The 12309-nt window shown below is 42.3% G+C and overlaps 1 protein-coding gene across 5 annotated transcripts in view; it reads left to right on the top strand.

Annotated features, from left to right (window-relative positions):
* STXBP5 (syntaxin binding protein 5) overlaps nucleotides 1–12309 on the top strand; it is a 485695-nt gene that overhangs the window by 413223 nt on the left and 60163 nt on the right. For all 5 annotated transcript variants that reach the window (XM_075596531.1, XM_075596528.1, XM_075596530.1 and 2 more), the window contains exons 15-17: nucleotides 1373–1593; nucleotides 3746–3915; nucleotides 7552–7677. In XM_075596531.1, the coding sequence (XP_075452646.1) occupies nucleotides 1373–1593; nucleotides 3746–3915; nucleotides 7552–7677 (517 nt within the window). The remainder of the gene's footprint in view (nucleotides 1–1372; nucleotides 1594–3745; nucleotides 3916–7551; nucleotides 7678–12309) is intronic.

Raw genomic sequence — 12309 nt, 5'->3', positions numbered from 1 at the left:
GGCCAGTGTCTTCACCAAGAATTGAAACTAGCATCAAAATTAACAATATGAGCAAGTAAGTTGTCACTGGATTTGAGAATTCAGTATTGCTTAATTTTTAGTGCACACCTGTGTTCCAATGTATTAAATATTTACTGGGGATCTAAAGTACATGATCCTGAAATAGTCATCTTGCACTATACCATCCTGACATTGTTCTACTACTTTAAACAAATGTACAGGAAACATCAGATACATAAGTCTGCCAAATGAGGAATGAGTGAAGTTACTGTGTTCCCCACTGGATAGAAACTAAATCTCTGACACCAGGTACTTACCTATTACTTGGTCTGCCAGCAGAAGATTCATACTTTAGCACCCTATTACTCAGCAGGCGATCTGCCCACTGTTCTCTGCACAGGCTTCGATGCAGAGAGAGAGGTGGAGAAGAGGTGAAAAGCACATTCCATTTGATCGCTTTGAAACATTCTTTCTGTCCATGAGACGCTTCATAGAGAATGAACCAACACATGATCTACTGGCTAAAGTTCAGTAGACAGCTCCTCGTTTTTCAGGAGATAAAATATGTCTCTGTAATCCATTAGACACTCCCAACGTTCTGGTAGCCTGTCATGCATTTTAAAAACTGGGTCAGTATGTTTACCACCAATAGTTGCAGCTGCTGCTTAGCTCACCCTACTGCCCTGTAACCCCCACGACACAGCAGCAGACACACTTTTATTTTGGGATGGGATATCCTATATCCAATATGGGTTGTTATTGTGTCTTAGAAGACAGTAGAAGGGAAAGTAATCCTAGCAGATATTTCATTCGTCTGCAAAGTAATGATTTTGAGTAATTGATTCATTAAAAAAAAATATCTAAACAGCAGGTCTCCTAGGCTATGGCAATAGCGGCCATTACTTTGGAGCCCTTGCTATTAATTGTTTAACTTTTGGATCTTGAGCCACTCGGTAAAGACACCATTTTTGCCCGCTCCCAGTGCTTGGCACGCATACTGTATCCATTCAAACAGCATGTTACCAACATAACATGTCAACAATAGTGGGCACAATGGCGCATCATTTTCTAACCTAAAGAGACCCTGGGAGACTTCAGGCACAAGGTAAGTTTAAAAAAACATGCAATATAAATTGCTGTTATAGATTACATTTTCCCTAAACAAGCTGAGCGTTGATGAAGGAAGCGTGCATGGAAGTATAGAAATACTGAGTATCATTGTACACTGCAACATCATTTTAGTAGAGCGGTTGACATATGCAGTGAACAAATTGTCAATGCAAACAGAGGCTGGAGACCATGTGGAATGTTTCCCTGGGTGCTTCTGTTTCTACAGTGTGGTGTTGCTGATGTTTCTGTTTCTGATTTCCAGTAACATTGCAAGTGTTATACAAGCTAAAGACAGCAAAAGTTTTTGAGAAATCCCGAAATAAAGAGGATAAGCCAAACACAGATATTGTAGATGAAGATCCATATGCCATCCAGCTCATCTCCTGGTGCCCAGAGAGCAGGATGCTGTGCGTGGCAGGCGTTTCGGCACATGTCATCATCTACAGGTTCAGCAAACAGGAAGTGACAACAGAAGTCCTCTCGGTAAAGACATCTTTGATTAACCCCTTTTCTGCCACTGGGGATGGCAACAGTTTGCAGTGCGCTACTGTCGCGTCTTGTTTTTTTGTTCAATTTTTTTGTAATGTTCTGTATTGAGTTTTTTCCTTCATGAAGACTGTTTGGAGTCTTGAAACAGGCACTGTACTGTATAAGTATTTTTTTTATTTTTTTTTAAAGAATCCTTTAACTTCTACATTTCAAGTAGCCACAGATGTAGAAGTGCAGCGCACAGCAAAGATATGCTCACATATGCTCACCCATATATACCTCACTCATTTATATACCTTAACCCAGCCTACCACCTTCAATCAAGAAATTATTGTTTATTACATATCCTGTCACTAGAGCACTATTTTCGAACTATGTTCTTCTACATTTCAAGTAGCACGTGAAGAATTCTCTTCCAGAATGTCTTCATAGAATTCAGTGAAGTTGTGAATTGAGAATTTTTCCATGTTATTATTTTGTTTAGACACCCAAATCTCACTCGCCTACACCAATCATTACTGTATGTACAACCCCAACAGTGTCTTAACGTAAACAGGAAGATCACATGCAAAGCTGCTTTAGATTAAGAGTATTATCTCACAAATAACTGACTAATTTAATGTAGCAATAACTTATTTGTTAATGTGAACGTAGGGTTGTCCTGGAGTATGATTAACCCATCCTAATCTTGGAAGACAACTGGCTCTGTAAATATTTCATACTAGCTGATATACCCGGCGTTGCCCGGGATGTAATGTCTCCGCTCCTCCCTCTTTCTCCGCTCCCCCTGTCTCTCTTTGCTGCCCCCTCTCTCTCCGCTCCCCCTTCTCTCTCCCTATTCACCTTTCTCTCTCCCCTTCCCCTCTCTGCCACCCTCTCTCTTTCTCCCTTGTTCACAGCAATCTGGTCCCCCCCCTCCCCGTTCACAACTCCGTTCCCCCCCCCCCGTTCACAGCTCCGTTCCTTCCCCCTTGTTCACATCTGCGGCCCCCCCCCTGTTCACACCTCAGGCCCCCCCTTCACAGCTCCGCCCCCCCCCCCCCCTTCACAGCTCTGTGTGTGTGTCCTTCACAGCCGGGTATCTCCCCTCTCTCTTTGAGTGTATATAATATATGTATCTCCCCTCTCTGTGTGCATATAATATATGTATGTCCCCTCTGTGTGTGTGTGTTTATATAATATATGTATCTCCCCTCTCTCTGTGTGTATATAATATATGTATCGCCCCTCTCTCTGTGTGTATATAATATATGTATCTTCCCTCTCTCTGTGTGTATATAATATATGTATCTCCCCTCTCTCTGTGTGTATATTTAATATATGTATCTCCCCTCTCCCTGTGTTTGTAATGACGTCACCCTGCCTTGCACTCAGAGACCTCAAGAGCCAATGAGAGCCAAGGCCCGCCCCGTAGTCAGGCAATGAGAGCCAATGACAGCCAAGGCCCGTCCGCAGTCAGCGAATGGGAGAGCTTGACAGCCAATGACAGCCAATGAGAGCGAGCACAAACCCACAGACAAACATCTTTTGAGTTTTATATATATAATTGGTCCTAGTATTTGGGGGGGTATTTCTGTGGTCCACAACAGACTTGTTCCTAGATAGTCAGTAAATGATCTTACCGTCATTGTGGCAGACCAGTGCAAGGCTTATGCTTCATGCTGGTCCTAACAATGTTACTCTTACTCACTTGCTCAAAGGTACTGAGGCAACAAACTGCTTTATGTTCACATCTTTAGAATACCAGATCCATGAAAATGAAACACATGCAGAATCAGTGGCCTTGCGACATTAAATGTACAATGCCACTTCCTAGGTCCTAAAATCGTAAATACCATAGCACTTTGGACTTATTTTGTAAGATTCTGGCCCAGATATACTAAATGAAGCTAAGCCTTCATGCGCCTCAAGACACAATCCAGTGCATGTTCTTTAAGGTGCACAAAAGCTTACAATTGCTTAGTCAATCTGGGCATTTATCTTTATAGCTATTCTATTTATAACAAATACAGAATACCATAAATATTATGAAAATATGTTTACTATTTCTCGGGGAGTATGGTGGGAGTCTACATTTTGTCTAAGTGGTTGTAAGTGTTGTTACTATACACATTAATGTTTCTCTTGCCATGATTTGTGTTTGAAGATGCTGGAAGTCCGGTTGCTGTATGAAATAAATGATTTAGAATCCCCTGATATTGAACAAGTGCCAACCCCCAGCGGAGGATCAAACTCCCAACCCATTCTTCTTCAATCTCACCCGTCCACAAGCAGCAGTTCCTCTGATGGGCATCGCGACAATGTACCTTGTTTAAGGTGAGGGCTTTAGAGCTTAGCGGCTAACCGCTAAGGCAATGAAGGGGTTAAGGGGCAACAGCAGCTTTATTGGGGGAAGAGGGGGTGAGTGAAGGGGGTACTTGGCCTTTCACTCAAACCCTGTGCTCCCAATAAACATTACAATATGTATTAAGCACCAATACATAACCCACCCCCTGTACCCCACACATAAAACCATTTTTATTTAATTTCACACAGGATTGATAACATAGGCTAGCGGGTGTCCCCGGTGGTCCCCACGTGTGTCTGGGGGCCCTAGGTTGATTCCCACGGGTGTCTGGGGGCACTTGGGGATTTCCCCGTGGGTGTCCAGGGGTCCTTGGGTGGTCCCCGTGTGTCCCCGCTGGCCTGCAGTACCAACCCTGTTGTAAAATAAATAAATATGGCATACATTGCAATAAATACACCTCTCTCCCCCCCCCCCCCCCACCAAACACATACAGTACAGTAATGTGCAAAATAACTATTATCCAGATATGGATAATAGCTCATTTGCCCATTATTAAATCAAACATTAGCCAAGCAGCAGAAATAAAGTAAATAAAACCGTTCGACTTACCCCTTCCATCATGAAGGACGTCCTCGTCAGCATACTGCAGGGCCATGTCCTCCGATGCCAGCAACAATACAAAAAAAATGCAATCTAATGGCCCCTAAGTCCTTAATCACCGTAGCGGTTAATAACCGCTATAGTAATTAAGGGGTTAACCCCTGTCCACCTTGAGGCCTAACCACCCACTATACCCACCCTGTACCCATTGATTGATATAGTGGTACATCATACCCATATAATATGGTCATGATAAGCCACTATAGCACTCAATGGTAACCCTAATCTAAAAGCATAAAGGCCAAAATTCAACTACACAAGCCCCTAAAAAACACTTCAATAATTAAAAACAGTAGCCAACCAATTAAATAAAAAGAAGCAGTAACCAACTAATCAATTAATTAATTTCAAACAGTAGCCAACAAATCAAATAATTATTAAAGCCACTATCCAACACATCACTTAAAAGAAAGGAGCCAACACAAGAAATCATTCATTAAAACGCTAATCAATCCCAAAAAAATACAACACAAGCCAGCAAAATGACATAGAAACACATCACAGAAGAATCACAAATTGAAAAAAAGAACCTCAATACAAAGCAAGCATTTGCCCAAAAAATGCATTGGCTAATAATGTATTTATCTGTACCCTAAATGGGTACAGATTAATACATTATGAGTCAATGTGCAATGTAAAACATAAACAAAAACATATCCATTCGAAAAACCTGAAAAAAATACATTTACATACATTCAATATTTAACTTACCTTTAGAAGCGTTGGCCCTCCGAATCCAGCGCTAGCAGGAAGCTCTCGTACGTTGACGTCATCCAACTCAATCCGACACCATCCACCTTCAAGATCCTGGCCAGGTAACAAAATTCTTCTTTGTGTTATCTTCTATCACCTTCTTCTTTCTTCATTTGTAATTATTTCTTGCTTCTCTTCATCTTCAATCTTCATCTGTTAATTCAAAAACTCCATGGTAGATCCACAACACGATGTTGTCATGTTGGCTTCTTGGGCTCAAATGAAGTGTCAAGGCCTTAAATATGGCCCATAACATCACATTTTTGGGTCAGATGGTACAGCTCCAATCTGATTGGACGCTGTATCATGTGCCCGCCTCTTTTTTTTTTTTTTTTTAAGGATGTAACGTCATCTCCAAGGGAGATACAGCCATGTGGGTTGAAGGATGTGACGTATCACATGATATTACAGCCAATGGGATTGCAGACAATCCCATTGGTTGCAGTACCATGTGATAGGTTACCTTAGTTCAAAAGGATGGGACATCATCCCTTAAAGAGGCGGTCACATGTTACAATGTCGAATCAGATTGGAGCTGTACCATCTAACTGAAAATGTGGAGTCATAGGTTATATTTAAGGCCTTGATGCCTCATTTGAGCTCAAGAAGCTGACGTGACAACATCGTGTTGTGTATCTACCATGGTTTTTTTGGATTAACAGATGAAGATTGAAGATGAAGAGACGCAATAAATAATTACAGATGAAGAAAGAAGAACGTGTTAGAAGATCAAAGAAAGAAGAATTTTGTTACCTGGCCAGGATCTTGATGGTGTCGGATTGAGTTGGATGATGTTGATGTGTTTCTATGTCATTTTTGCTGGCTTGTGTCTTATTTTTCTTTTGGATCGATTAGCTTTTTTAATTAATGATTTCTTGTGTTGGCTCCTTGCTTTTAAGTGATGTGTTGGATAGTGTAATAATTAATTGATTTGATGGCTACTGTTTGAAATTGATTAGTTGGTTACTGCTTTTTATTTAATTGGTTGGCTACTGTTTTTAATTATTGAATTGTGTTTTTTAGGTGCTTATGTTGGAGAGGTGTGGGAGCAAAACCCCCAGTGATGCTACCCAAAGAATGTCCATATAGTAAGCACTGTGAGATCAATTCAACACATATACCAAATATAAGTTCCCTTCAGACAGTATAATAAACCCGTTTCAATTATCCCATGTAGCCAGTGATTGACACTGATTCTAGACATAAGCTACCTTGGAAACCATCATTTATGCACACTCAATAAAAAAAAGTGAAAGGTAAATCTTATGAGTCTGCAAAATCTTGACTTTCTAACTGGTAATCCGTGGTGCGGTGAATGTAAACAGAAGAGATTACTCACTTTGTATGACGTGGGTTTTTGGGTACTGTCGGTGTGCTCCTACCAGGAGTCAGCAGAGGAATAAAGTGGTGAGGCGGTGCAGCTGCCGTTGGTCAAAACATGTGAACTGGACTGCTCTCTAATCGCACATAAAAAACAGCAAGAGTGAAATCTCTTACGCGTTTCACGTGACTCACCGTGCTTTATTAATGAGTACAAATACACTGACAAACACAATCCCTAAAATACCCACAGTACCCCCGACCCGTGTCCAATCAGCATTGAAAAATAGAAAACCGCCCCACACCTAAGGTATGTGTAACCTTCTCTATTCCCAATCACAGGTGGGGGATGTGTTACACGGGACCAAGGTACTGCGGATATGCAAAAAAACATGATGAAAGTTGGATATGGGATAGTTATGGTAATGTCCAAATATATATATATATATATATATATATATATATATATATATATATATATAAGGAACAAAATAAATGCCCACATTAGAATAAATTGGACATATATCCCATGGCCAACATAAAATATAAAAATGTAAATGAATTCTGAACATAAAAACAACAATCTAGGAGTTCACCTTTATAGCTATTCTATTTATAATATAACTAATAAAGAATATCATAAATATTATGACATTTGTGTAATAAATCTCGGGGTATAGTGGGAGTCTACATTTTGTCGATCTGTTTCTCGGTCTCGTGGTACCATACTCGTTGAGGTTTCTCCTGTCCTGATGTATGTGCACACTTATTGATTAAGGTCCTGCACAATTAATAATAGTCTTTTATTTCAAGAGAATGAAACGTTTGAGAGCTCACGGAATATATTTCTGTTTGATTAATACTACAGGCCTAATGCATTATGACCAATAATGTCAAGAAATGATCCAACAATGTGCCTATCTGTGTTGCAGGGTTAGAAGCACTCCTCTGAAGCAGTCTGCCGGCTATCAGGTGGAACTGGTTATACAGCTTGTGTGGGTCAGTGGGGAACCTCCTCAGCAGATAACCAGTCTGGCGGTTAACTCTGCCTACGGCCTGTAAGTATTCAATGTTTTGCCGCTATAAAATGTGACTAGTGTTTTTCATTTGAGTGAGACTTTCAAAATTAATTAAAGCTGCAGTTCAAGCAGCCGTTTTTAAAAATAAATATTTAATTTTTTCAATCAATATGTGCATCAATACAATCTGCACACTGACAAGTGATTAGCTAAGGTGCCGATCGATCCATTCTCCTGTAATTGATCGCTTTGCTCGAGGTTAATGCTGGACTACATTGCCCAGAATGCAAAGTTCTGTGTGGAAGATCATGTGGCCAGGCAGTTCCTAGATACAATTGGTGCACTGCTAGAGAGAGGGCAGGGCTCAAGAGTCAGAGTCTGTCAGAAGGGGAAGGAGTGGGACTTTGTAAATGTTTTTTCTATAGAATTCTATCTATGGTACATCTTCCATTTTGCTTTGTAGCCACAGTTTATAACACAGTCATTAGCTGAAGTTAGCTGCATCCTAGTGTTAGTCGAAGCGGCATCTTGTAATTTATCAGAGTAATTGGCACAGCATTTAAATTAGTCATTTAGAAAAGCATTCATCCTTCGTTCTGGTTAACGTCAACTTTTCCAACTAAATATTTTCTTCTATTCCATCTGTCTTGTAATTTTTACTTGACTTATTTGTTTACCAAACTGAGCGAATTAGAACTTCCTTCCTCAATGGCACAAGACAATTAAAACAAAGCTCAGTATATACTTTTTAAACATAATTCTGCAAAGATTTAAAGTTAAACCAGTAAGGATGTTACTATTTAGGGTTTGTACAATAATCTGTCTGTATCTCAATTTCACTTTAAAATGGACACCATCGTAATATTTAAAGCCCTGGTAAACGTCTTGTATTTCCATAGTGTTGAATAATAATATCCAATTCAAGTGTATAGTGGAAGCCTCTTCATATCCATTTCCCTTCATATGGAGGTCACCAGTATACTGAATAACATGGCTCCTCCCAACCAGTATACTGAATAACATGGCTCCTCCCAACCAGTATACTGAATAACATGGCTCCTCCCAACCAATATACTGAATAACATGGCTCCTCTCAACCAGTATACTGAATAACATGGCTCCTCCCAACCAGCATACTGAACAACATGGCTCCTCCCAACCAGCATACTGAATATCATGGCTCCTCCCAACCAGTATACTGAATAACATGGCTCCTCCCAACCAGTATACTGAATAACATGGCTCCTCCTAACCAGTATACTGAATAACATGGCTCCTCCCAACCAGCATACTGATTAACATGGCTCCTCCCAACCAGTATACTGAGTAACATGGCTCCTCCCAACCAGTATACTGAATAACATGGCTCCTCCCAACCAGTATAATGAATAACATGGCTTCTCCCAATCAATATACTGAATAACATGGCTCCTCCCAACAAGCATACTGAATAACATGGCTCCTCCCAACCAGTATACTGAATAACATGGCTCCTTCCAACCAGCATGCTGAATAACATGGCTCCTCCCAACCAGCATACTGAATAACATGGCTCCTCCCAACCAGTATACTGAATAACATGGCTCCTTCCAACCAGCATACTGAATAACATGGCTCCTCCCAACCAGTATACTGCATAACATGGCTCCTCCCAACCAGTATAGTGAATAACATGGCTCCTCCCAACCAGTACACTGAATAACATGGCTCTTCCCAACCAGTATACTGAATAACATGGCTCCTCCCAACCAGTATACTGAATAACATGGCTCCTCCCAACCAATATACTGAATAACATGGCTCCTCCCAACCAGTATACTGAATAACATGGCTCCTCCCAACCAGCATACTGAATAACATGGCTCCTCCCAACCAGTATACTGAATAACATGGCTCCTCACAACCTGTATACTGAATAACATGGCTCCTCCCAACCAGTATACTGAATAACATGGCTCCTCCCAACCAATATACTGAATAACATGGCTCCTCCCAACCAGTATACTGAATAACATGGCTCCTCCCAACCAATATACTGAATAACATGGCTCCTCCCAACCAGTATACTGAATAACATGGCTCCTCCCAACCAATATACTGAATAACATGGCTCCTCCCAACCAGTATACAGGCATACCCCGCTTTAACATACGCAATGGGACCGGAGCATGTATGTAAAGTGAAAATGTACTTAAAGTGAAGCACTACCTTTTTTCCACTTTACAATGCATGTACTGTACTGCAAACATCATATATGTGCATAACTGATGTAATAACGCATTTGTAACCAAAATAAATACAGTAGGCTTTATTGAAATAAAATCTTTAATGTCAGCTGATTTTTATTATGTGCTGACAGATACAACATGGATGAATGGAAAATTATTTTTAAAATATGTAGGAAGGATGAAGGAGAGGGCATATCTTCTACTGTACAGTATTTTTACTGAAAGGGCATGAAGGTGAGGTGCATTTATTTGACTGACTGATATATTTTTGGGACTTATTTTTTGTGACTTTGGTGAAAACAGTACAGTACAATACTGTACAGTACTGTACAGTGTTTTACAATGCTGTGCTTGCTTAGGCCGTGTGTATAGTGCCCGCGACGGCGACGTCACCCATGCCCGCTAGCGAAAGTTATATTTCGCTTTGCGGCGGCATCGCAGACTCCCGGACATTTGATTTGTTCAGGGGCTGTCACATGAGGTGACAGCCCGTAAAAATCAAATATTCCCGGCTTCCAAAGTCCGCTCCGTCGCATTGCCGCTCTCGCGCTTACTATAAGCGCACGCGGCGGCGGCAATGTGTTTGTTTTTGGGCGGCATCGCCGGCACTATACGCACGGCCTTACTCAGGTCCTTGATCAGCTTGGCTTACACGCACGCACTCCCTCAGTCACGCACGCACTCCCTCAGTCACACAATCTCTCACGCACTCCCTCAGTCACACAATCTCTCACGCACTCCCTCAGTCACACAATCTCTCACGCACTCCTTCAGTCACACAATCACGCACGCACTCCCTCAGTCACACAATCACGCACGCACACGCACTTAGTCACGCACACGCACTCAGTCACGCAGACGCACTCAGTCACGCACACGCACTCAGTCACGCACACGCAGACGCACGCAGACACACACGCAGACACACACGCAGACACACATGCAGACACACATGCAGACACACACGCAGACACACACGCAGACACACACGCAGACACACTCAGACAGACACACTCAGACAGACACAGACAGACAGACACAGACAGACAGACACAGACAGACACAGACAGACAGACACAGACAGACACACTCAGACAGACACACTCAGACAGACACACACACTCAAACGACACACACACTCAAACAGACACACACACTCAGACAGACACACACACTCAGACAGACAGACAGACACACACAGACAGACAGACACACACAGAGAGACACACACACACACACACACACACACTCAGACAGACACACACACTCAGACAGACAGACACACACACACACACACACACACACTCAGACAGACACACACACACACACACAAGCACAGAATGCAGTAGAAGAGGACCTCCTCCTCCCCCGTAGCCTGTAACTCACATGCAAAGTTCCGTTCTGCTGCAGCAGCAGCAGGCTAGAGCGAGATCTGAGGAGGGAGGAGGGAGGAGGGAGGAGGAGAACGGAGGGAGAAAAGCCAGGAGCTGCAGTGCGGGCGGAATCACTGCTATAGCAGCTGATTGATGGCGCGCCCGATCTCCCTCTTCCCCCTGCCATCCGGCCCCGTTCCCCGTTACCCTTTAACTGCACTCCCACTCAGTTAGGGACCACAATGAAGGAGGTTGCTGTATTGGAGGTGCGCACGCCGCCCCCTGGTGTCCGTACTCGCGAAGCACGTGTACGTACACAGGGGTATGGTGTAACTAAAAAATATGTACGTACTTGCGAGTGTACATAAAGTGGGTGTATGTAAAACGGGGTATGCCTGTAGTGAATAACATGGCTCCTCCCAACCAGCATACTGAATAACATGGCTCCTCACAACCTGTATACTGAATAACATGGCTCCTCCCAACCAGTATACTGAATAACATGGCTCCTCCCAACCAGTATACTGAATAACATGGCTCCTCCCAACCTGTATACTGAATAACATGGCTCATCCCAACCAGCATACTGAATAACATGGCTCCTCCCAACCAGTATACTGAATAACATGGCTCCTCCCAACCAATATACTGAATAACATGGCTCCTCCCAACCAGTATACTGAATAACATGGCTCCTCCCAACCTGTATACTGAATAACATGGCTCATCCAAACCAGCATACTGAATAACATGGCTCCTCCCAACCAGTATACTGAATAACATGGCTCCTCCCAACCAATATACTGAATAACATGGCTCCTCCCAACCAGTATACTGAATAACATGGCTCCTCCCAACCAGTATACTGAATAACATGGCTCCTCCCAACCAGCATACTGAATAACATGGCTCCTCCCAACCAGTATACTGAATAACATGGCTCCTCCCAACCAGTATACTGAATAACATGGCTCCTTCCAACCAGCATACTGAATAACATGGCTCCTTCCAACCAGTATACTGAATAACATGGCTCCTCCCAACCAGTATAGTGAATAACATGGCTCATC

The sequence above is a fragment of the Ascaphus truei genome, chromosome 4, assembly GCF_040206685.1.
Source record: "Ascaphus truei isolate aAscTru1 chromosome 4, aAscTru1.hap1, whole genome shotgun sequence".
Classification (NCBI taxonomy): Eukaryota; Metazoa; Chordata; class Amphibia; order Anura; family Ascaphidae; genus Ascaphus; species Ascaphus truei.
This window is presented reverse-complemented; position numbering and strand designations above follow the sequence as displayed.